The 26,110-nt window shown below is 31.4% G+C and overlaps 5 protein-coding genes across 8 annotated transcripts; 2 read left to right on the forward strand and 3 right to left on the reverse strand.

Moving 5' to 3' along the window:
* Nucleotides 1-14,621, forward strand: LOC145960756 (uncharacterized). The gene is made up of 11 exons (XM_083080450.1): nt 1-176; nt 6,467-6,621; nt 7,007-7,136; nt 7,268-7,385; nt 9,912-9,990; nt 11,162-11,213; nt 11,472-11,580; nt 11,789-11,876; nt 11,968-12,923; nt 12,996-13,196; nt 13,506-14,621. Exons 2-11 carry the CDS (start codon nt 6,498-6,500, stop codon nt 13,638-13,640), a joined length of 1,992 nt encoding a protein of 663 aa, XP_082936576.1. The 5' UTR covers nt 1-176; nt 6,467-6,497; the 3' UTR covers nt 13,641-14,621.
* LOC145960760 (dynein light chain Tctex-type protein 2B) lies at nt 5,231-15,916 on the reverse strand. Its single transcript, XM_083080458.1, has 6 exons — nt 15,747-15,916; nt 15,362-15,495; nt 15,083-15,216; nt 10,612-10,788; nt 6,171-6,262; nt 5,231-5,925 (listed from the first exon to the last, which is right to left on the reverse strand). The coding sequence occupies exons 1-4, from the start codon at nt 15,914-15,916 to the stop codon at nt 10,705-10,707; spliced, it is 522 nt and encodes a 173-aa protein (XP_082936584.1). The 3' UTR covers nt 5,231-5,925; nt 6,171-6,262; nt 10,612-10,704.
* On the reverse strand, nt 15,859-20,547 carry Tektin-a (Tektin A). 4 transcript variants are annotated; one of them, XM_083080453.1, is made up of 9 exons: nt 19,648-20,539; nt 19,254-19,327; nt 18,564-18,847; nt 18,069-18,378; nt 17,469-17,683; nt 17,096-17,318; nt 16,862-17,016; nt 16,602-16,767; nt 15,859-15,976 (listed from the first exon to the last, which is right to left on the reverse strand). In XM_083080453.1, exons 1-9 carry the CDS (start codon nt 19,718-19,720, stop codon nt 15,932-15,934), a joined length of 1,545 nt encoding a protein of 514 aa, XP_082936579.1. In that variant the 5' UTR covers nt 19,721-20,539; the 3' UTR covers nt 15,859-15,931. The 4 variants fall into 4 exon arrangements, with proteins under 4 accessions (XP_082936579.1, XP_082936580.1, XP_082936577.1 ...); XM_083080454.1 differs by lacking the exon at nt 15,859-15,976 and having other exon boundaries at nt 16,489-16,767; nt 18,564-18,826; nt 19,648-20,547; XM_083080451.1 differs by lacking the exon at nt 15,859-15,976 and having other exon boundaries at nt 16,489-16,767; nt 19,648-20,541.
* Nucleotides 18,635-25,121, forward strand: LOC145960758 (aldehyde dehydrogenase 1A1). Its single transcript, XM_083080456.1, has 10 exons — nt 18,635-18,780; nt 21,122-21,269; nt 21,343-21,447; nt 22,946-23,047; nt 23,131-23,296; nt 23,592-23,896; nt 23,972-24,074; nt 24,195-24,702; nt 24,777-24,851; nt 24,929-25,121. Exons 2-10 carry the CDS (start codon nt 21,237-21,239, stop codon nt 24,996-24,998), a joined length of 1,467 nt encoding a protein of 488 aa, XP_082936582.1. The 5' UTR covers nt 18,635-18,780; nt 21,122-21,236; the 3' UTR covers nt 24,999-25,121.
* On the reverse strand, nt 24,976-26,087 carry Ndufb2 (NADH dehydrogenase (ubiquinone) 1 beta subcomplex, 2, 8kDa). The gene is made up of 3 exons (XM_083080459.1): nt 25,897-26,087; nt 25,541-25,664; nt 24,976-25,429 (listed from the first exon to the last, which is right to left on the reverse strand). The coding sequence occupies exons 1-3, from the start codon at nt 25,995-25,997 to the stop codon at nt 25,337-25,339; spliced, it is 318 nt and encodes a 105-aa protein (XP_082936585.1). The 5' UTR covers nt 25,998-26,087; the 3' UTR covers nt 24,976-25,336.
* Between the last annotated feature and the right edge of the window lie 23 nt (nt 26,088-26,110).

Here is a 26,110-nt window from a genome sequence, read left to right on the forward strand (position 1 = left end):
CGCAGCAAGTGTAAAGTGTAACCAGTCCTGGGCGGACGGTCAATCCGTTGCCTCGCTCTCTCGATTAAGATCGATCGATTGGATTCGTCGTATGAGCAAAGTCACCGAGAAGAAAACGAGTCGAGAAAAAAGTGATTTAGACTGTGTGCAAATTTTGGATTACCCTTTTTCGCGAGGTAAGAGAATGGTCGTTTTGTAATATTTTCTTAGTTTGCTGACAAATTGAAAACTTTTCTTGGTACAAATCAAATCTTATTAATTTAGATTTATTTTATATGACGTAATTTATAAATATATAATAAATATAAATATAATAACAATAATGCAAAAAGATTTGCCAAATTATATGAAAGAAAGATACATGTATGTATTTAATAAAAAAAAATATTTATAATGAATTTATAAATATATCTATAAAAAAATTGATAGCAGATGATTCTGTGCATCACTTTAGATTAAATATAGCAAAGAATTAAGAAAATTATTACACAGACTAAAAACTAAAATTAGAAATACACTTGAACTGTAAAAATTACTCCAACAATATTTAAATATATTTATACTGCAAATTAAATATATTTAATTAATTAATTAATTAAGTCGAAAAATTAGCAAATAATGTTCATAATCTTAGCATAAGTTCCCTCTTTTTGCAATGTATTTACTTTTTTTAAATTACTATCGGCACACCGCGTTATCACAGCTTCATATAAGTAATTAATCTTCCGCTACTGAAAAAGCCTCGCTGTCTTTGAATGACTGCAAACAGTGACCGTCATTATGCCACACATGTCATTGGTTAACACGCCATGATTCCTGACGTTACCAGGTTGAAAAACGTTTATTCTCACTCGGAAATTGTTCATAAGTCTCGTCGAGACTCATTATAACAGAACTTAATACAGAATCATATGTCTTAAACATTGTATTACATATTATATTAAAAGATTATATATAAGTTTTATAAATTTGAGACTGTTAAATTATTGTAAAAAGCGTCGCTTTTATATTAACAACTTTCAAGTAATTTACGAGCAAGAAATATATATAATTGAAAAAATTTATTCGTGCGTTACATTTATTTTAAAAACACATTTTTTTCAAAATTTTTACATATTTATTGTGAATTGAGAGAAATTTTACGGTCATTTAGAAACTATATGTGATTTTTCAAAATAAATACTTTTTAACGTAATATGTAAAAATAGATTATCAAAAGATTGTATTTTACAAGAAAGCATTTTCTCTATACAAAAATAGTTTCCGAAATAGAAATTTTCGAAATGCGATAGTTTACACGAAACAATTCGATATTAATTATAAGCTTGTAATATCGATTGGAATTTGTCTCTTCAAGCATACTTAATACAGTAAGCAGATAATCAAAGATAGAGAAGGAAGGTCGAATTCCACTTTCCATCACAGATCTCTCAGCCATGTTAGGTGCGTTTTAAAGATTCAGAATAAACACTAGTATGTATAATTCATGCGTCACTACAGACGTTACAACCTTCATTAAGAGCTTCGTAAGCCATACATAATACATAAGAATAACAATTATTAATCAACTGAAACTCTTTGATATAGTACAATGTTTTACGATCATAAAAGATCATCTTTAATGCGATTATTAGATTATTAATTAAGAGATTTGAAAGAAAATGATAATCCTTAAAATTCTTTCTTGCTTATAACTGTTTCATTTTCACCAACACTATTCGACATATACATTATTACACGAAGCGGACTTGTAAGAAAATAAATAAAACGAATTTATACAGCTGAGTTAAAAAAAAAGGAGGACGCCATGCAACGAAAGTAGAAGCAAAAATAGGCGCAAAGCCAAAAAGATATTGGCCCGTTGTTTATAATGCTCCTTACCGTTGAGTTGGCATGTCAAAAATAGACGCCGATATATCTTTCATCGAGTTTTTTTACAACAAAACGCGTAAAACAATAAATTTACAAAAAAACGATTGTCCGATATTCCAAAATATTGTTCGACGTCGAAACTTTGTGTGTGCGTGTGTTGTATGTGTACTGAGATAAAATTTATATAGAAAAATATTGTCTTTTCAAATACATCCCCCCTTTTTATTTTTATACGTTCAAATTATTATAAATTACCAACGAGACGATTACACAGCTGCTGAAAACAGTTAATGACAGTCACGTGTGCAAATTTTATCTTGGCACAAAATTTTGCTCCTTGCGCCAAGATTCATGCTTCGTTTGTGAAAGTTTGCAAAATAGCATGAACTAATTAAACAAAAAATCAAAAATATCAAAAAGTCAAACATTTATTGCCCATATAAAATGCGCCAGCGGCAGGAAATTTATAGAAAAGCAAAAAAGGTGTCTGAGTTATATTTAAACACAGGTTAAACAAAGAACGGAGAATAGTGACAGACGAAGAAGGAGATGAGAAAGGGAGAGGAAAGAGATTCCGGGCGCCAGTTGGCTGGACCACTGCCACCCACGTAATGTCAAGTGTCACCATTAAATATACACGTGAAATTGGGCTTTATACTTTTTTCTTATTTCTCTTTCGTGTATGCATACATGCGTAACGTTAATAAATGACTGGTAATTTATTAAAGGTAATATCTTGTGATAAGTTGGCGAATGTCAAGGATATTTTTTTCTAATATCTTTTCGCTGCTTTATGATAAAAACCCTTGAATAGAGATGAAAAATACTATTAAACTAACAATGTTGCATCTTTTTATCTTTTCCCATTTTTACGTGAAATATTTGAGATTCATAATAAAAAAGTTCACATTATATTTAGCGAACTGTCAATTATAATCTTCTTACTCTTCTGTTAATTACACACCATTGATGAAAAAAAGTCGATTTGATAAATTAACACAGTTGAATTGATCGAAACCGTCAAGATGAATATTAAACTTTTATGTGATTTCTTCTCTCATGCAATGGTCATACGCCAAGAAGTATCGGACGCGCGAGAATTTCTCATTGAGTCTCGAGAACTCTAATAATCATTCACGTACGTAATCAGCGGTAATATCATGTTTCAATTACGTTCGAGTTACCAGATCGAAATAATGTGGCGCAAGAATTTAAATCGGTACTTTCAATCAAGTCTTGTAATTTATACGATGATAACTTCTCTCACGCACGCACGAGCGACTTGCACGCACGCACACACACATACACACACACAGTCCAACGCTATTTCAAATTATATTATATTTAATCTCATATAAAAAATAATATTTTTTTAATATTACGGAATCAAATAGTAATATAAAAATAAAATGAAGTAATCTTTCTCTCATATATGTAATAAAGCTTTTTTTCGATAGCATTAATAAAAGTGAGATATAATAACTGCAAAAAAAATTACTATAATTTTTGGCACAATTATTTGTTAACAGTTTTCAAAGGTTTCTGATAATCTACTGACAAACAGCTTCACAAAATTAACTTTTATAATATTTTTTATTATTGCCATCGATTTCACAAATATTTTCGACATTCGATGAATATTATAGAAATATTTCACAAACCTTTTGAAATTTAATGAATATCCAATGAAGGGGAGTCATTCATGAGAAACCTGTAATGCTGATGCTTACAGTCGTTTGCACAATTGTGAATGCAAACAGAACTTTCTCCCATTGACACAGATGTAATCTTGTAATGTTTATATGTTTTCGCTGTGTCAAATATATTGAATAAATATGATACACCATATGATATGTATGCACATAGTATGTTGTAACATAAAAAAAATATTCATAGTGCAGCTTTCCAGAATATAGTAACAGTAGTAACGATGTAACGTCGTCACAATATTTATATTGTTCTCTCTAATAATAAGTCGCTTTTTGTAGCGAATTAGCTCTTTGACCTTCGGTTCCTTCTCAGCCAAATGTTGACAGTTAACTGAATGAAATTTCAAGTCTTCTGTAGTACAATCCCCACTCCAGTGTTCAGTGATCTCGTACTATTGAGACAAATTGTAAATAAATAATGTTTACATTCGGGTTCGTTAATGTATCTACGAGATTCAATTTTGTCGCGAGAATAAAAATTTGTTTTTTATTTAACGAAATTTCCCATGAAGACATAAAATGCGTTCAATATATCACATACACACATTTACATATTTTCAGATTTAAATCTTCTTGTTAAAACATTACAATATTTAATCCCTCGGTTCTTGTAATGCACATATGTCTTTTGTAAACATATTAATGTAATATGATTTAAAGGGGAAAGAGGGTGTCATGTTTTTGTCGACGAAAAGAGGCGCATAAATTTTCTGAGAGATCGTGTGGACCAAAGGCGATGTAATTTCGCAGCGTGAGCAATCTTTCTTCTGTTTCTTTTCTCTCCGCCCACCGCACGCAGCTTCCTCGTGTTCAAATGAGACGAAAGTGATTGCGCAAGATTTGCGATCAGTAACGCGCAGGTGCTCGCTGAAATTATTACTCGTAATTCTCTCTCATTCTCTCCCTCTCTCTCAATGATCAAAAATGTATTTTTACACGTGCAAATTAAATTCGCAATTTAAAAAAAATGAAAAAATGGACGAGCAGTGAAACGAACTCTGCCATATTTATCGCTCTTTAAGAGATTTACTAATTTAAGAGTCGATTAGATAGTCTTTTTTGAATCGCAGTTTTTCTACCGTTTCGATTGACATGATAACCTTGGAGGGCGCGGTACAATGTCACTGACGATGACCGACCTATCTGCTTAAAGCAGTTGCATCGCATGCTATCAATGGCGTAACAACGTCTGACGATTACACGAATTTTTTCAATTCGTGCTTCCACATGCGCTGTTTGAAGATTGTAATCATCTTATCATTCTACGTAGCGTTATCAGTCATTCACATATATCTTTTGTAAACATTAAAAATCCATTATTACGTATTCATTATTACAAAAAAATAATTTTATCATACAATTTCCTTCTCTATCGAATAACTCGCTTGAATTTTAATTACGCCACTGCAATCGATACTGCTCATTCGAGCTGATCAAGTTATATGTGCTCTATATCAAGCAGGAATGACATACTTTGGAGCATACTTTGAAATCAATTCGCTGTTTGAAAGCAAAATACGATAAAATTCCTGAATGATATAGATTTTTTATTGTTTTTCTAGCTCTTACTTTTTACGTGTAAGAGTCTATTTGATTGCTAAAATTATGTGTTATAGATTATACATTATAATGAAAATACAATCCTTAAGTTTCTAGGCATATACTAACATAATTTTTATTTTTATTTTTATTATTTTATATATATAATTTTTATTAATATATATGTCATGTATATAAATAAACGCAAGTATGGAAATCATCTTTCATGCAGATGTAATAAAAAATATGCTGGAAAATAATAAACGTTACAAGAATTTTATTCTATTTAATGCTTGAAAATAGTATATATTCATAGCATAGTGTATCTTAGCTCAGAGTAAACTATGTTTAATCGTAATCTTGATAAATGTGTATACAGCTCAAGTGCCATTTATAACTCGTAAGTCATAATCAAGGCAGAGATATTCGTCGCGGAGACACAATACTCGTAATTGACCTTGATCCGCATTCATCTGTCCTTGGACCCCTTCGCCCAAACTCGCCTTCAATAAAAAGTCTGTCATTGTCAAGCTTAGATCCCCCTCGAGAACTCCTTTTTTTCTCTTTTATATGACGATTAATTATATTACGGTTACTCGCGTAGTAGTCAATGAAATACGAATTCCAGCAATGAATTTCCGTCGTGTGTTTCAAGATTTTAGAGGCGGTCGTGTAAATCTCTTTAGCTGCCGATTCTCGGAAGGTCTCCTTGGCCCGATGGCCTCATTCGCATTGATGCCTCCGGAATAAATACAGGACCATTTGGCACTTCCGCCGATTTAGTTTCCAGACTATGATCTCATCTCTTAATCCAGTTTCATAAATTTTAAACATGAACAATCAGTTTTTTCGAAACTCGACATTATATTTATTAAAGTGCAATGCAGTGGTATTTAATAATGTAGAATGAGCGCATAAGATCATTTAAACATGTCATGTATTCAAGTCTTTTTTTTCAATATATTTTATTAAATAGTCAATATAATATGTTAAGGAACTTCTACGAGTAATAAAAATCATGCTTGATGAAAATCATGAAACTACACTTACTCGAGCCTAAAAGCTGCCGTTCTGGTCGCGAGCCTTGTCCACAAACCGGCTTCGAGCGGCGAGTGCGAAAGTTTCTGCGAAAGTCTGTAATGCTATAGAGAGATCCAAATCTTAATATCAGTTCTATTTATAACTGCAGGCATCTATAAGTAGCGCGGTTGTATGAAATATCTACCCGAGCTCCAGTTATTCAACTCGGCACCAAAGATCTGAGAGATAAATTCGATGAAACAAAAAATAGTGATAATGAAATTAATCAGAATGTCAGTCAAACCTCTACGTTACTCTATTTATAGATTTCGTGAGGCAGGGCTTTAGAAGAACACAATGTCAGCAGCTGTAAGGGAGCGGACGACGACGCACACCAGCAGAAAGATCGTGAGTCATGGCGGTCCTATATCTGGCCAGAGAGACGGAGCAGCAACGGCCAGCAGCCTCGAAAACAACTTAGGTAAACCTTTAAATGTGCCACCGGAGATGTGTAACTTTATCTACCTGCTGTTCTTTCTTCCGCCACATGATTTTTTTATTCGCGACGTTCTTGTATTCGCAAATCTTAGCATATAAATTGGTTACCAACGCATACACAATTCATCAAACTTTTAAAAATATCTTGATCTTCTCTCTGCTACTGCTGATCGATGTGATATATTCCTAATATTTACATTTCAATCTAAAAAGCTTAATGCAAGAATCTGAACGTAATAATATTTTAATCGACGTCAATTATAATTGTCTATGTACTTGAATTCGCCTTTATTTAGCTCTACTATTTACTACTTCATGCTTCATTATAGTGAACACACATGTTAAATTGGTTCGTTTGGCTCTTTCAGACGCACTTCTCGAGGATCTGCAGACGAGTGTCTCGAGAAGTGCCACTCCTAGTCGAGACAGAGTACTTTCGCCCCAAGTCGAATATCGGGTGGCTGCCAACCCTACCAGAGTGGTCTCCGAGGGTAGCAGGTGAGAGAGAACAAAGTACTTTGAATTGGACGATAATTGGGACTAATGCATTTTTTGTTTTGTATATTTCCTATAAAAAACATATAAAAAAGATACATTATAATATTCAGATTTATAAAAATTATTTCTAGACCCATATCTCCAAGTCGTACGAAGGTGACTACCACCGAGAAATTTGTGAGTACTGGTCCAACCGGCACACCCAGCGGTATCCCGGGATTAGAGCTCCTAGATGCAGAGTTGCAAAACGTAAGTTTCCCAATTAAAATAATGTTATTAAAATACATAAAATTACACAGATAAAAAACTTACAAGATATCGTAAACTCAATATTCAACGATTTACACAATGACTGGGAAATAAAGTAATTACCCCAATATTTGAGAAAATTCTGGATTTGTGTAATTTTAATTTTAGCAAAATAATTATATAAATAAGTTTTTTGAAAAAAGTTTAGATAAGAAAATTCATTTGTCGTCATATCGTTTAGTTTCATTCAAATTTACGTTGCTATTTATCAAGAAAACAAATTTGCTTACTTAAGAAGTAATAAAATGCATGCAATATAAAAATCAAATCAAAATGTGTGACTTGTGTGTTCTTTTTATTACTTGGTATAAATATTAGCCTGAGGATAAAATCTAAAAACACGAAAGAGCTATATAATCTCGTTGGATAAAATTATGTGGCAGTCAATGGCGCTGGTTCTTGCACACAAAAAATGCGTCAATGCATGCAAGAAACTAGTTTCGCATACCATCATATGTACGATGCCGAGATTACTAAATATGCTGTTGAAAATGACTTTTTGATTAACTGATGTTAATTAAGTGAATTTATTTAAGTAGCGTATAAAAATTCTCGATATAACCGACTCTAGAGCAAGCAAAAAATAAAAATTCGATAAAAACTGCATTATTTAACCAATCTTCAAAATTGTCGAAGAAATATCATAACTCAATTAGAAGATTTAATTATTTCGATATTTCGAAAAAAAAAACAATTTTTTACTGCCAAACATAAATAATACATAAAGAATAAATTGTAATCTTAATCCGCAAACTTTAATTTAAAAAATCAATTAGGCGTATAAAACATGAATATTAATATTATTTATAATGATAAAATGTAAATCGATTATATTAATAACATGTATAATGTGTGTCTCTCATTATCGCGTTTATTATCAGTATTATTAACAGAGAATTTGATGAAACCTGCCATACTATATAAATTAGGCAGATTTTTAGTAGCATATTGATCACCTCTAATCTCTTTAACATCCACTATACGGATTTTAACAGAGTTTGCGTCCCGCTGAAGTTCCAATTATACGCTACGCAGATTGCATCGTTTATGCATTCGCCCCGAGGTGCAAGTGTCGTGTCGGTGCATCTAACGCGAACGTTTAATGTTGCCTTCTTGTTAGAAAGAGAAAGAAAGAGACCGCGAGGAATAAATGAGATCACACTTATACTTGAAGTCGCGAAGTAATCAACGCGTCTCGTGTCACATCCCCGAACGAAGAAGAAGAGCTAACGCGCGCGCTAAGGACAAAAATAGACTTACAGACCATATAATTTTATTATAACAGTCGCCCACATGGCTAACTAACTTGTCGCCAAATCACGACTGTCTGATAATCCTTCTTTCACTTTTGTATTTATTCATTGACCTTCATGATAAGACTTTAAAAGATATTTTAATAGATTAAAATAGTTGCAGAGAAATATAATAGGAAATATCAATAAAAGTAAAATATTACTGTAAAATTTAGATTTTTCTTTTTTACACATATAAAAAGTGAATGAGATAATTAAAATGTTTTATCAGAGAATGTCATTAGAGTTTTTATCATGTATGATGATACGTAATAAGAGTGATAATAGCAGTGATGATTTACATTTTAAATACAGACTTGAGAGAGAATGTAACTTTTTTAAGAGGTCATTAAAGTCAGAGAAGAATAACAAAATATTTCTCGTACATTCTCGATTTACTCGATGGTCTGGTAAGAGAGAAACGCGTTTTAAAACGACTATACTGTGTTCGGTAAAGATTTCCCGGATACCCTGGTAATAATACTCTGCCATTTTACACGATATATTAAACATTAGAAAATCGCATTGGGGAGGATCAAGCCGAGATGATTGCAACCTTCGCTGATCATACGCCTTGTAATCTGGCATCCAATGAAAATAAATTGGTTTGCTCGTGCTCCTTGCGTGCTAGCCGGATATATCTTCGAACTAACGGGCTTTTAAGATCTTTAAACGATGCTATCTATCTATCATCCGGAACGATAGAATATATAACAAAATAATCTATAAAATTTCTACACGTGTTACTTATATCATTTCGCACAGTTTATGAAATAATTCATTTTAATTATTAATTTAATCGCATGAAAGTAGCACGATGCGTGTGCTTATAGATTATATTTCTAAAACGTAAAACAGAGATGTTTCGTTCTGTAATATACTTGAATGACTTTGGTTTTTCTACATAGCTGCAGAATTGAAACAATCATCGGCCCCAAGTCGTTCCGCGGAATTTAAATGCTGTTACCGATCCGCCCATGCGTTACACGTGGGATAGTCGTAATCAGAGTCTTATAAGGAGAGTCCCAGTACCAACACTACCCACGCATTGCTCGCACTAATTTGTTACGACTGAATCGCGATGCTACGTATAAAGAAAGATGACCTGAATACCTACGCATACTAATGTGAGATTCTGCCTCATAACATCCACTTTCCTCTTGTATATTCACAGGTTCAACCCGGTCAAAGCAAAACGATAGCGTACAAACAGGTGTCGTATCAATACAACAAGGATTTGGATGGAAAACCAGGTGAGAAGATCTATATGTTTGCATTAAATGCACATGAATAGTATCGCTGCGTACATCGTTGTGCTTACATTACATATAGCAAAAATTGAAGAACTATAGCAAGATTCAGAGATTCCTCGAATTGTCTGAGACAAGTAATACATCGGTCGCGAACGTGAAACGTGGAAGGTAGGGGAGCTGGTTGCTCGTGTCGCGCCTTTTAAGGCGCGTGACGGCCTTGCTGGTTTACGGTTAATTGATAATGAAAAAAATCAAGCGGATCTCTCTCGCAGATTTGAGTACTATACACGATCTTCAATGCAATTCCAGTTGTATCGCGCAAAGAATATTGACGAGAATATAAATCTTATTTATACCTGTTCTCGAGAGAAAAAATAGGGATTGAGTTCTTGCGAATTTACACTTCCAATTTTTATAAAATTTAAAAATATTCTGAATAACTTTAAACGGCTACATGTGTAAGCCCTTTTAGCGTAAAGTTTGGTAGAAATAATGTGGAAATATAATTGAATAAAAATGTTTATAAATTAAAAGAAACGCGCGCGCAAACATTTATCGTGTATCATTCATCGTCAAATTTTATGAAAATTGGAAAAAAAATCTTTTCGAAATTTTATTTACCTCTATAAAGCAGCACGTGTGGGAGCGAGAAAGTTCTCCTTGTGTCTCTGTATTTGGCAAAGACGATACGGTCGTAGTTCACGTTCTTTGCGGTCACGCATAATACACAAACGTAGCCATATTAGGACCGCTTATAACAGAAGATTGACCCGATTTCTTCGTATCTCCGCTGTTCTCCTGAAAGAAAAAAAAGGAGTGAGAAAAGAGAACTACAAAATAGAGGAATAAAATATATAAAAGATTACATCATATTGGAAGAATATAAATATATCTATCTATCAGTAGATGGATTATTCATCGATTGGAGAGATGATCTTGTCAGCTAGCTAAAAAATTTATTATCAAAACAGTTGACATTATAAATTTCATAAGATTAAAGTCGAAATGATAAATTTCCGCAGTTTACATATGACATTTTATTATTTTTCGAATCCTGCATAAATTTACATTGATAATTATTTAAAATTTTTTATTACGTCATCCTCTTGGAAAAATATCGCGTTATTCACAATCACAATATGGTAGAATGTTAAATGATTCATTGTTTCAGATTCGTGGGTCGTATCAGAAAACAAACGATCTCTTACTGGCGCGCCCTTGATGTAAGTATGTAGTTGTGCCTCATAAGTCCCAAAATACTACCGGTTTTTGAATGCGTGCCAAACGACTTGGTCGCGCACAGACCCCATCTCTCTCTTTTTCCATTAAAATAAACTCATATTTCTCTGTCTCGATTGTATTTAATTTATGCATGACATTCAAAAGAAATTTTGCTGCAGACATAATACAAAAAATAAATTTTTTACAACTACGCTAAAATTGCGGAGCACACATATAAAAAAAAGCTTATATGTTCACAGTGACGACACTCATGAAACTACTTATGAGGAGACTAAGACTCCAGCGACATATACTACATATCAAAGTCCAGAACCGATTATTAAAAAAACAGTAGTTAACAGAGAATTAGTAAGTAACAATATATCTATCATTGCAAACATTTTCTCTAATATCTTGATTTGTTATTTTTATCGATATTAAATTATATATATATATATGATATTAAATTAAATAATATTTAATATTTTTATTCATATTGAATATGATATTAAATTAATTTTATTGATATTAAATATATAAGCATTTATTAGTATTTTAACAGCAATGTATCTATTAGGTCTATGGCGACAGTTCAACGTCTCGTTCGAAACAAACCTCCCCTCTGCCAGGAACTCAAAGGGATGTCAAATACATTCACGAATCTAGTACGTATAAATTATCTTACAAAAAGACGATTATATACATATATCTTAATCTTGACATTGAAATTAAACAAATAATTTTCTGCCTCCCAAGGCTACCAAACTGATCCGCGATCAACTCAAGCATTAACTACAGTGCATACGAGCACACCGCAAGAATACAAAACCATTGAATACGTGCCGGTTCCGTCGCCAACTCCAGCGATACCGATCAATCTGGCACCCGGTCCGAACACAAAGGTAACTACCACGATCAAGACGTACACATACGAACTGCCAGGAGCGCCGGAAACATATCTACCAGGTGGCAGTGTGCCAGGAAGAAATGTTGTACTGCCCGGTGATCAAACCATCACATACACCCTACCAGGAACAATCACAACTGCCACTACAGACAAGACAGTCACCTACCAAACTATGACAGAGAATGTACCCGGACATCTCGATACATCGGTCAGATACAATAGCCCGTCGAACGACGTCACCGAAAAGTCTACGACCATCCACAAGGAAGCAAAATACTATCGCGAGGAACATCACGACGATCATCCCGGTTGGAAGCCTTCCCCGGTTTATCGCAACGCACCATTGCCAACAAATATGGAGACCAAGGCCACCGTGACTGAGAAGTATTATCAGGTTGACGGTAATTATCCCAACGGCCACGGGCCGGACGATCATCCGGATTATCCCGGGAGCACGACCGTCATATACCAGAATCAACCGCCTACCATTGAACACACGAAAACCATTAAACGGATCGAAGAGTATAGATCTGATAGACACGTAACGCCTGATAAACCGGATACTCCGACCAAGATGACGACGACGACTTATTATCCGCAACACGGTACACCCAATACAACGATTTATAAATTTTCGAATACTACCTCGACAGTACCACCGAGCAAGAACGCGGAGGATCACGAAGTCCTCCTGCCGAAACCATTTCCGACTGGTGTCCAGATGTATCCCGCTAAGCCAGTCACCAACGGCGAAGGACCACCGAAAAAACTCGAAGATCTCATGGCTTCGTTCTCCGACTCTGAGGTAAAATAATTAATACTTGTTACTTGGCGAACGATACTAAAAGTTTCTATATGTATTATTTTTTTCACTTAGCGGGAAGTATTGGAAGATATACAGAGGCAAGAACGCCATACTAAAGAATCATCATCCAGGAAGAAAGAAGTCGATTTTATCCCGCACACACCGCCAAAGGTCAAAAGTAAGAACGTTGCTGGCCCACCGGTCTATTATCCTCCTGGCTCGGCGGAATTCACCAAAAAGGAAGAATCTAGTGCAGCCATGTCACAAGCTGGTGTAAGTCAATTATTTAATGTATTATACAGAGCAATCCTATATAAGTTTACAATAAATAAAAATGTTTTTCAATTACAAACCTTAAAAAAACAATTGTATATAACTCGCAGTAAATCCTAGAATTAAATTAAATAATTTAAAAACCACTTTTTTGGAGTAGAAGATAATGACTTTTGTTATCCAAATTGCAACATCATTTATCATCAATTTAGAGAGAAAAAAGCACTCTATGCTCCTTGTATTTCTAAAAACAAACATTTTTTTGATTGTGTTTGATTTTAATCAATCCCTGTTTGCATTATATTTCAGGGAGGGTGGCAAAGGGCAAGTGGAAAATATGAATATGAGGCCTCCAGTAAAAGCAAAACCAAAACCAGCAAGGGAGGCGCTGTCGTCCCAGTTTGTTTGCCGTTATGCTGTGCATTGCCATGCGTTATTATGTAATTCAATTTTTGCATTAACATATATTAATTAAGCACATAATATGGTCTGAAACATTTAATATCACAATATAATCAAAAATATAGCCTGCAAGAAACAGATCAGAGAAAGAATTAATGCAGATATATGGTTTACATCTAGAGCACATTATAAAAGCTTTTTTGAATATTTTTCCTTTTACCAAGACAAAGTACAATCACTTAAATTGTACATTTGCTTTTTCTTTGTCTTTTTCTCTTCGAGATCTAAACTCTTGTCTTATTTTAAATATATTTTAAATACAACAAATATGGCTGAAAAGCATAGATAAATATGTATATGTGTTAATATTTAACATATGACAGATTATCATTTATATTATAAGCAAATAATCTCTCAAAACAAATCTATCATGAAAGAGTGAGTTTATAACATACTTATGTGAGTGAGTTATTAACATACTTATAGGTATATACTTCAGAATAACAAATGTTTAAGCTATATTTATTTATATAATTTTTATTATTGTAAGTATTATATTCATGATGACAAATTATTCAGATTTTTTAAAAGTATGCCGCAATATGAATTTGCTATAATTAAATATAAAATGTAGCGTTTTCTTAAAATTTCAAATCATCTGTCTATTATTACACATTTTATATACATAAACAAAAAATGAAATTAGTAGCACAATAATCTCTTTTTAATAAATTTATTATAATTTTTACTATTAAACATATTTTTATATTGTTATTGCCTATTTATGCAAATGAATTTATATATATATTATATAACATTATATTAAGCTTCAATCAAATTGTAAAATCAATACTCACATTTTGCAAAATAAGTAATAAAATTCATTATAATTTTAACAAATAAATATTATTAGTGCCATTCTATATAAGAGGTATTATATTACTTTAAAAATTTTTAATATTCTTACAAATTATCTTTCTCGGAAGTAATTTACTAAAAATATGTATGAAAAGCAGATAAATCATGACAAAAAATATTGTAACAAGTAGGATAAATAAATGTTAATTATACTATACTACCGTGAATTATGGTGCTATAATAATTTTAATATTAAAACCATTTAAATAACTAATATAATATCACAATCATGTATATCTCTGTTTCTGAACACAAATACTATTTGTAATTATATGTAAAAATTGTGTCATCTCATATGACATATGATATGTGTTAATATGTATATTAATAATAGATCATATTTTAATAAAATTGACATTTTTAAATAAGTATATTTTTCCACTCACATGCATTTTTTATTCAATGTGTTTTTCTTCAAAAAATATCTTTTTAATAAAAATAAACTGCATATACTATAGCCATGCAGAATATAGAATCCTGAAAAACAACATGCAATTAACCCAGGAATAAGAATATATTAAGTATTAAATATTGTATGACAAAAATTGAAAGATATATCTCCTTACATTTATAAAACTATCATAAGCATATGTATCAGCTTCTGCATCCCAAATGCATCTTGTACCTATTTTTACACCAGCACCATGTTGCTGTCCCAAAACCACATTGACAATATATTTATATCTTTTGAACTGTAAGTCTATAAAACATGTAAAAAACAGAATATATAATTAAGTACTTACCATAGAACTTTAAGTGTAATACTTAAATAAATATAAATAAATATATATACATAAATAAATATAAATAATTTATAGATATGTAGGAAAAAAGATAAGTATTACCTTTGATTTTTCTTTCAATAACATCTGCTATATCTTTGGTCCATTGAGCAGCTGCCTGTGCATCATATGACTTCGTAGCGAGTTGATCAAATAAAACATCATGTATTATCTCTTTTGCACTTAAAGGTTTAAATCTGTATTAAAAATCCTAATGTTATTTAATTAAACTCAGAAAAAGACATTGACTATATCAATAGTGTATTTAAAAATAGAAAATTTGAAAATATATTAATCTATCTTATCTTTTAAATCAAAATCAAAGCAACTTTCCTTTCCACATTAATTTTTTGTACAAACGCGAACTTTAGATTTGCTGATTTTTCTAATTTTATGTACATAATATAGTGTATATCATATCTCTTAATTTCTTGATAAATCGGCTTACTTTTCGTGAAGAGGCGGTCGAATTTGATAAACTGGTTGCTGCGCTGTTTCCTCGACATCTTCAGGGACCTCCAAATTCACATCCTTCTCTTCCTTTTCTTGTGCTACATCCGCTATCTCTTGCATCAGGTTACGTTTCACAGAATGCGATATTCGTTTCTCTTCTGCCATTTATAATTAATAACTTTATAATCCGTATGTTCCAATTAAAGATTGCCAGTGCTGACAGTACTGAAAAATAATTTATATATATGTATTTTCATTCATATATGATCACTATTGTTTAAAACAAAACACAGCCTATCTTGTCATACAATATACACATACACACATAAGAATGTTATTCACTCATAAGAATGTCATTCAGGCTTGTTTATCAATAAAGCTACCCATATTGGTAATCCGATTCACACATGCTATATACATATGACATACACATATTCCACTCTTTCGAGTGCGTTCGGAAATCCTACTCGTGGAGTAAAGTAGCATTTGATTGACCAACCAGGACAAAAAGTTTTTTTGATTCTGATTGGTCATTTCAAAGTTATTCTACCGCCCAAGTAAAATTTCGGAACGCACTTTTATCTCAATTTTTTATCAATTATTTTCAAATTATTATTTTTATTATTATTATTCTAAATTACTTTTATTTTTTCAAATTATCATTCTTTAAATAAAGAATATGAAAAGCATTTATATGGTTGCAGCATTTGTATAGTTATTGGAAAAAATTTAAATGATATATTATAATTATAATTTAATTTATAGATAATTACAATGACATTTTGCATAGATATTTAATTTATTAAAATCCAGACAAGTCTGTAGATGAAGGAAAGAATGAACGCAGTACCTGACCGCGTTCCTTGTCTATGTACAAGGTCTTTCGTTTTACCATTATTTCGTGTTCAAGGGTACCTCTTGTTTTGACTAATTTTGCCTGAGATTCCTCAGTGCGTTTTAATTCTGTCAATAAAGCAGATGTCTGCTCGCCAAGAGATTTTACTTCTTCAATAAGGCTAAATAAAAAGTTTTTAATTAATTGCTTGCATTTGTTGATAATGCTTTATTAAAATTATTAACTGTATAATTATCCTTCTTTAAGTGACTTACGCAAATTGAGCTGCATCTCGACAACTTTCAACATTGCATCGATTCAACCTATTATCCAATCTTGTTTGTGCTAATTTCATGGCATTATTTAATCCCTTCGTTGAATCTCGAAGTTCTTCAATCAACTTTTCCGTACTCGCTAATTCACGCAAGCACTAAAAATGAAAATATTTTTCGTTAATTTTTAATTAATTTTGTTTTGTGCGTTTTATTGCATTCATTCATAAATCTTACGCGAAGTAATTCCTTCTCTAATTGCTCAAGACAATCTTGCGTAAGTTTCACATTTTCCGCGAGTGCAATATCAACGCAAGTTGCTTGATCGCGTAGGTCTTTGACGAAATTAATAAATATTTTGCTCAAAGTCGATCTTAAATTTATGGATTTTTGCCTAGCACTCTCGCCGGCAGCTAGTGCTTCTCGCGTAAAGTGTTCATAGCTCGTAGGAGTTGATTGACTAAAAAAAAAAGTGAAATATTCATGATATATTTCGATGATATTAAAAGTTTATAATTAGTAGCAATGAAATTATTATTCTGAATTGAAAATAGATTATTTTTATGTTTCCTTTAATATCAGCCACGAATATAAAACGATACAAACTCACTCTTCTGGAATCCTCGTAGCTCCAGCTTTCCACAATAAAAGCGGAGAATCATTAGATAAATTCGCGCACAAGGAGTCTATGTTATAAGTATGAACTTTATCGGACCAATCGCTTTCCATTCGTGTTTTGACGGTTTTTAATTCAGTCATTTGTGTCTCAATCTGTTCATAAGTTCTATTTAATAAATTTCGTATTTCGGAACAAAGCGCTATTTCCTGAAATATATAATTCGAATTAATAACTTTCAAGAGAGGCAAGTTTGATCACTCTGAGAGCAATTAATAATAAATAATCATAAATTCGATCTTAGATTATTAAGCATACGTGGATTATTAGATTATCAGATATAATCAATAATATCGATTAAGCATTTAATTGATAAATCAGAACAAAAAATCTTGTGTTTTATCTTGTGTGCTTTAAAACAAAATAGCGTCAAACAGGATATACTTTATATTATTTATATTAATCAAATTCAAAATCTATTTTTCATGACAAATTGAATTTAATCGTTCTCAGAACAATCAAGTCTGCTTTATAAAAATGCTATAAGAGATCATTAATTGCGAATTTTTGGCACCGAATTAATCAAGATTCAACCTTTGTTAATTGCTCCTCGACGTTGTCGCGAACGAGATCCGATTCCAGGCGAGAAGAGCGTATCTGCAGAAACTCGTTTGCAATAGATGCTGGGATGGTCAATATTGACAAAGATCGCTGTACTCGACGACGCTCAGTCTCTAACAATCCTATTTCTTCCACGTTGGCAGAGATCCCATGCTCCAATTCCGTCTTCAAACGATACACCTCGTTAGCCCGTGTTTTTAAATGTTCCGTCGTCTCTAATTGCGTTTTATCGGCTGCTGCGTACGTTTGTTCTACGCACTGCTTCGCATTGTTTGCTGTGACTCTAAAAAAATTAATTCTTACATCAGTCAATAATTATATAGTTTTTTTTACTAATTAACTTTAATTACATGTTTTAAATCTAGTACTCCATCTATTACTCATGGACTTTTCAATCAAATGTAAATATATAACGTAATTCCAAAATAATCATGAATCATAGCATGTATTATGTTGAATCATACGTACTGAGCATCACAAATTTTCTCATTCGATTGCTGAAAGATATTCAAATTATGCGCCCGCCATTCGCTTGGTCCATAACGAGTGATGGTATATCGATCCACAACTGGTCTCAAACCTGTGATACCACCTTTAGTAGAACACGTTACACTGCCTGTAGCCCATGGACCAAGCGATTCCATTGAGCATTCAGGTTTCGGTGGATAATCATCCTCGGGCTGAGGTAAATAGGACGGAGGTTTTTCGACGTTGTTTCCGCAATCATCTCCCTGTTCCATCGATTGCATTTTCTATCTCAAGATTTTTGCCACGAGATGAGTGATAATAGATTGTGCATGAAACGTGATACGATGAATAAATACAATTGTTTATAAATAAACGCCATTTGATTTAATTTCTTTCTGTTTGTTGTGTGTCTATGTGTGTGATATCTGACACGTACAAGTTTTCCACATATCTTTTTGCATATCTTTTTATACATATGTTAACGAGACATGTAGTACATATGTGCATACAGTATCAATATGCATTATCGACATAATAGGTGCTTTCCATTTACATCAAAACTCAGATAAATCTCACTTCTGTCTTTCTTCAACATTCATGTTAAAGAAAGACAGAAGTGAGATTTATCTGAGTTTTGATGTAAATGGAAAGCACCTAATATATGCAAGAACGTAAAAAAAAAAAACTTACCGCAGTTTGTTGCGAAACCAGCTGTGAGGTTTCGATCACACCATTATGTTTATCATTCGAAATAACAGACATTTCTTGAAATAATTAATTATATGCATATATCTTAGCAATCTTTTAAAATTTGTATTTTATAAATATATTGGAAATTTAAGACTTGTTTAAATTGCACATTTACACGCAATAAAACATACAAATTTCCGTAAATTTAAGAGTTGTTTGTCACTTCCGTACATATACATATGCTAAGGAAACCGGATTTATCGATTTAATACAGCATAAACGCGCACGAGTGGCTTCATTTTCTTGTAAATAAATGTTATTTTTTTTTTATTAACCTATTCTGTGCTATCAAAGAAAAATTATTACTTTTAGAAAAATAATGCGAATGACTAACTTCGGGATATTAAGTAATAGGTATATCCCCAGATAGCCAAGCTTGATATGACATATTCAGCAAACAAATGCATCGCATGTATTATTATATATTTGCAGTATACTTGCTGACATCGAAATAGAATGCGTTACGAACGCAGCTATACGTCTGCTTCTACACCCAGGTAGCAGAGTGACGTCAAATGACATCTTAATAACGTTTTAATGACGTCATTGTACGTCATTAAGACGTCTGGAGACGTCATCTTGCTACCTGGGCATGCAATCAATTAACGAAGCAAATGGTCTGCAATATTGGTATATTACGTTGTCTACATGTCAGCAATATGTTAACACGTTGCAATCAATTTGTTGTTATTAGCACATGAATTCATGCGAGTTCAACGTAACAGACATAATGCTGTCTCACCTTGTCTGTAGTTTGTTAAAATTAGTTGCTTCAACAATTATTGGCAACATGACAGCAACCTCATTGCATTTGGCTACCTGGGTCTTATGCGAGCGAATAAACATCATCGCGTTATGTAACGCGATATGCTTTTAATGCAAAATAATATTATGCACTTTAATAAATATTTATTAATGGATAATTCTGTTGCTCTCGCATATTTTTTTGGACTTACACACTCTGTGCACATATAAGGGTATTGATAACTTGATATTCTATCAAAGCTGAGCATGCATGAAAATGCTTCAAAGATCTCTTTATTAAGGTCGCGATATCTTTTATTATGTTATCATCGTATACGTAATTTCTTGATATAAATTCAAACGAATAATTAAACTCGAAAGCTCACGATCTGAAATGAAATGTTATTTAACAATATTTTTTTAAAAATCGATAGCTATATAGTATATTAATAGATTAGACAACAGGTAATTAAAAAAAGGTAATACAAAAAGATAAAGCTCGATAGCTCTGGTATATTAATGATAGGTAATTAAAAAAAAAAAGATAAAACTCTAACACTATAGAACTACTATAACGTTGTTGCATAGAAAGTTTCTGCGTAGAAATAATTTTTATATTGTATTATCCTCAACAGATTAATTTAATTATTAAATAAATAATAAAAATATTGGGAGAGAATTTAACATTTACATACAATTTAATTATTAGATAAATAATAAAAATTGGAAGAAAAAATCTCTATTATCTTAAAATTTGAAAACATGATCGTGTGAGACTGGCCACAAGGAAAAACAGACGATAAATAACAAAAGATATAAAAAAACAAAATATATGGAAATGGAGAAGATAAAAGTTTTGTTTGCATATATTAGCGATATGAATATTTACCATATGTTTAATTTTATATTTCAATGTGACTTCACTGATAATATGTTAATGGCTTTATAATTATCAATATTAACGCAGTCCGATTTAATAAATTTTGTCGAGACTTAAATTCATCATATATCCAAGAAGGACATAATATAAGGTAGATAAAGTATCCCACCATGTGTATTTATAGCTGATGTTTACGAAATCATATTATACGTTGATCAGCTGATAAGACATCAAGAAAATATTCACTGCTCACAATTGCTCGCCGACTGTCGACGAATACAGACATTGTTGAGGAGAAAATGGCAAAACAAGTGGAAATTAAGTATACCCAGGTAAGTTAATATTTCGCATTATTTCATAAGATGCATTGTGATAGATAATATATGTTTCGAATAAATTTTGTAGCTTTTTATTGATAATGAATTTGTGGATGCTGTGAGTGGCCGTAAATTTTCCACAATAAATCCGGCTAATGGTGAAGTCATTGCAGAAATTTCCGAAGGAGATAAGGTAAAATTGTTTGCGTAATATCAGATATAACATAAAAATTTGACAAAGCATTTAGCTCTAAAAAAATGTAGATGAAATTTTATAACAAAAGATAGTGATTTAGAAAATTCCCATGCCTTTTATTTTAGAATCTCTAAAATCTATAAATCTCTAAATCAAAGTTAATATTTGAAATCTTTATTTATTCCAAGACGAATCAATATAAAACAATAACGATATAACGAATGTAACATCGGAAGAGAATAAAATTAGATGTTTTATTAATTCTTGTATTTAGAAATTTACTAAATCCTCATTTGTGTGTTTCCTATAATTTCACGAAAAGTTAAAGAAAGTTTAAAATTTAAAAGAACATTTAAAAAACTTGAAATGAAATATTAGTATTTAATCGACACGGGTAAAAAAAATTTGAATTCATCAAGATTTGAATATTGAAAAAAAATTTTTAATTTTATAGAAATCCAGCATGTTTGCGAACAAATATCTGTTCGCGTAAATGTCTGAAATCAAATATCAGTAACAACTTAAAAAACTGTTATCAAAAGTGTCAAGAATATGTAGGACAGTATTGATAGCAGAGATACTATTTTGAAGAATTAAAAATTTAATATTTCAGTTATTATTTATTATAATTCTTAATTTTTACGATTTTAAACCATAAAATAAAAGTAATAACACATTATTTGATAATATTCATATATGTTTTTGTTCGTTAAAATAACGATTTTTTTCTCTTAAAAAAAAAAGTGATAAGATAATACTTTTTATCGATATACACACACTGTATATGTATACAAACATATAATATACCAATTTTTTTTCCCATTTTCATATATATTTCACATCTTCAACTCACATTAAAAAAATGATGCATTTTTAAAAAAATTCTTAATTTATTTGCTTTAATAGATGTATAATTCGAAAATGCGAAGCATTGAAATAGAACTTATTTTAAAAAACATTAAGTGTTTTGGTGTAAAATTGATAAGATAATTGATAAGCTAATTTTTTTTTTATTTCTTTTTGTAGTGATATTAAAGCGATTTATTTATCACATATACATATACATATATATATATATATATATGTGTGTGTGTGTGTGTGTGTGTGTGTGTGTTAGAGTTATCGATATCACTACAAGTTTATGTAACAAATCTAACAGGATTTTTTTAATTATTTTGTTATTCATTTTAATAAATATTATATGCTTTCTAAGTTTTGAACCTTTTTTAAACATTCCATATGCATGCGTTTGTACACATAAGTAAAAAATGGAGACAACAGATAAATATAAAAATTTAAAAATTCTTCTTATTCTATTACCTAATTCTCTCTCAGGTATTAAAAATTACTAAATTTATATTTCCACAATATGTTTATGCACATTGAATTAAGATTAGATTATATTTAATAAATTATGTGTGTTATAAAATGAAATAAAAAAATTTAGATAAAAAAGAAGCTAATCAATTATAATTTAAAGAATAACATTTTTTAGACCGATGTAGATAAAGCAGTGGATGCTGCTAAGCGAGCTTTTGACCGAAATTCGAAATGGCGTAAAATGGATCCATATATCCGTGGGCAACTTATGCATAAGGTAGATTATATTATATGAAATATAGCTCATGTGCAAGCGTTAATTACACAGTCTGAATAAATCTAACTAAAATAATAAAACAGTTGGCAGATCTCATCATGCGCGATTTAGATTATATCGCCACTCTTGAAACTCTTGATAATGGAAAAACGTATGCAAGTGCTGTAGGTGACATAGAAGCAGGTATTGCTTTTCTTCGTTATTATGCAGGCTGGTGTGATAAAATACAGGGAAACACAATTCCAACAGGTATTTGTATTATTCAAAACTATTTATGAATAACTACTTTTTGCAAATATATGAAATTCTATATATTTGTATGCGACCACATACATGTAAAAGATAATATATAATATGAATTTATATATAATAATATATATTGCTATATAAACAGATTATTAATCAAGGGCTACCATTAAATCGAATGTATAAACTATATTTCATTAAATTTCGCATACCAATGGTTATTACTTTTTTAACATATTGATAAAGAAATGTATAAATTATAAATTAAACAAAATAATTTTATTTATTATTTGACTAGGCGATACCTACTTTACACTGACACGAAAAGAACCAATCGGCGTTGTAGGACAAATCATCCCTTGGAATTATCCCTTCCTGATGTTAATTTGGAAATGGGGTCCTGCATTGGCTACTGGATGTACTTTAATCTTAAAACCAGCAGAACAAACGCCTTTGACTGCACTTTATGCAGCTGCTCTTGCTAAAGAGGCAGGATTTCCATCAGGTGTTATAAATGTCATTCCAGGTTACGGTCCAACTGCTGGTGCAGCTATTGCTGAGCATTCAGAAATTCGTAAAGTTGCTTTTACTGGATCTACTGAGGTATTTATATCTAAATAAATATTTTATATAATAATATACGATAATTAATACAAATAAATTATGTTTTGCTTCCAGGTTGGACATGCCATAATGGCAGCTGCTGCTAAAAGTAATCTTAAACGTGTCAGTCTTGAACTAGGTGGCAAAAGCCCACTCGTTATCTTTGATGATGTTGATGGTACATTGTCATAAATAATCTCACATCTTTATTTAATCTTATATATTATTTAATGATTAATAATGTATTTTAATTTATTATAATATTAATATGCTATTATTATATGATGTTAATTTATAGTGAAAGAAGCTGCAGAAATTGCGTACGATGCTATATTCATCAATCATGGACAATGTTGTTGCGCGGGATCGCGAACATTCGTGCACTCTAAGATATATGATGAATTTGTAAAGTATGCTAAACAGCTGGCTCTTGCTAGAAAAGTAGGAGATCCATTCGACTCTAAAATTGATCAAGGCCCGCAGATCGATCAAGAGCAGTTAAACAAAATTATGGGCTTAATAAATTCGGGCAAACAACAAGGCGCTGTTGTGGAAGTTGGTGGAAATCGCATTGGTGAAACTGGCTATTTCGTACAACCTACAGTCTTTTCGAACGTAACCGACGATATGCGAATTGCCAAAGAAGAAATTTTTGGTCCCGTTCAAACAATTTTGAAATTCGATACCATGGATGAAGTAATTGAACGTGCCAATCGCACTAACTATGGTCTTGCCTCTGGTATAATTACTAAAGATATTAATAAAGCTTTGGAATTTGCCCAAGCCATAGAATCAGGCAGTGTTTGGTAAGTAAATAAATTTGAGTATACTTTGTTGTACGAAAATAAACAGTTATGTACACTGAAGTAATAATTCTTAGGGTAAATTGTTATGATGCTATCATACCCCAGACACCATTTGGTGGATTCAAACAATCTGGTATAGGACGTGAACTGTAAGTAATAATTAATCGAGCTGAATTGATCTAAATGTTATATTAAACTTATAATGTATGTTATTATATTTTTTTAGGGGAGAAGAGGGCTTGAACGAATATCTTGAGATTAAAACAATTTCCATCAAAGTTACAAAAAATAATTAATATCCGAGACTAAAAGGAAATAATATACAATGTATCCCCTTAATTTTTGTTCTATCTTTGTCATAATTGATTTAAATAAAGCTTCTTTAACAGATTGTTAATAAAATACAATAATATATACAACTAATATGTATAATGATTTATCTTACATAATAACAATATGAAAAACATGTTTCAGAAATTTTTAAAAATATAACAGGATTGCAAAATAGAAAGAAACAAAGTAATGTTTCAATTTCTATTAATATTATAATTTTATTCTAATGAAATTTTGCAATTTCCTATTTTAGATATAAAGATAAATCTATTTTACCTTCATATATTACATGTAAAACTATCTATATACGAGTCACAGGCTCTTCATAATCATCTGGCGGTATACCTAATTCTTCATCTGTCCATTTAGAAGGATCTGGATATGGAAACTCTCCCTAAACATAAATAAAGCAAAATTACTACATTAAAGAATATATATGAATATGCTATGTAAATATTAGATCAGAACAAAAAGTAACAGATATTAAAAATTATTTGATACTTACAACAATGTGATCGAATTCATGCCACAAATGCCATAATACCCACCACCACATTAAGCCTCCTACAGCTTCAGCTGCATATACCCATTTCTTTTCTACTGGTGGGATTTCACGATATGACCATTCACTGACAACAAAATATTATGATATATTTGTAAATTATAATTGTTGTAGAAAAAAAAAGAATTTATAAGATACTTTTTCTACATTAACATTATATTACTGTATTATATTATAAGCACACATCGAGATACATATTCCGTATAATTCTTTTCATTTAATACGTTTGAACACTAGTAATAATAAAACACTGAGACCTAACCTATATAACATATAAGTTACATAATAATCTTACTTACTCGTGACTTAATCTAACGGATCGTAAATTCGTCGCAGGAACTTTGTTTTGATTACTTCTATAGGCAATTCTTAATAAATTCAACCCTCGTGAAGTTATCATTGTGGAAAATTGTCACTTGCAATTGATCCTCGGTAAACTACACTTGCGCAGACACAGAACACAGGCACAGGCAGTGCTACGCATGACGTAAGACAGGTCAGGTTAGATTAAAG

The sequence above is a fragment of the Camponotus vicinus genome, unplaced genomic scaffold (genome assembly GCF_025532165.1).
Source record: "Camponotus vicinus isolate PSW18456_S1 unplaced genomic scaffold, iyCamVici1.0 SCAF_10, whole genome shotgun sequence".
Classification (NCBI taxonomy): Eukaryota; Metazoa; Arthropoda; class Insecta; order Hymenoptera; family Formicidae; genus Camponotus; species Camponotus vicinus.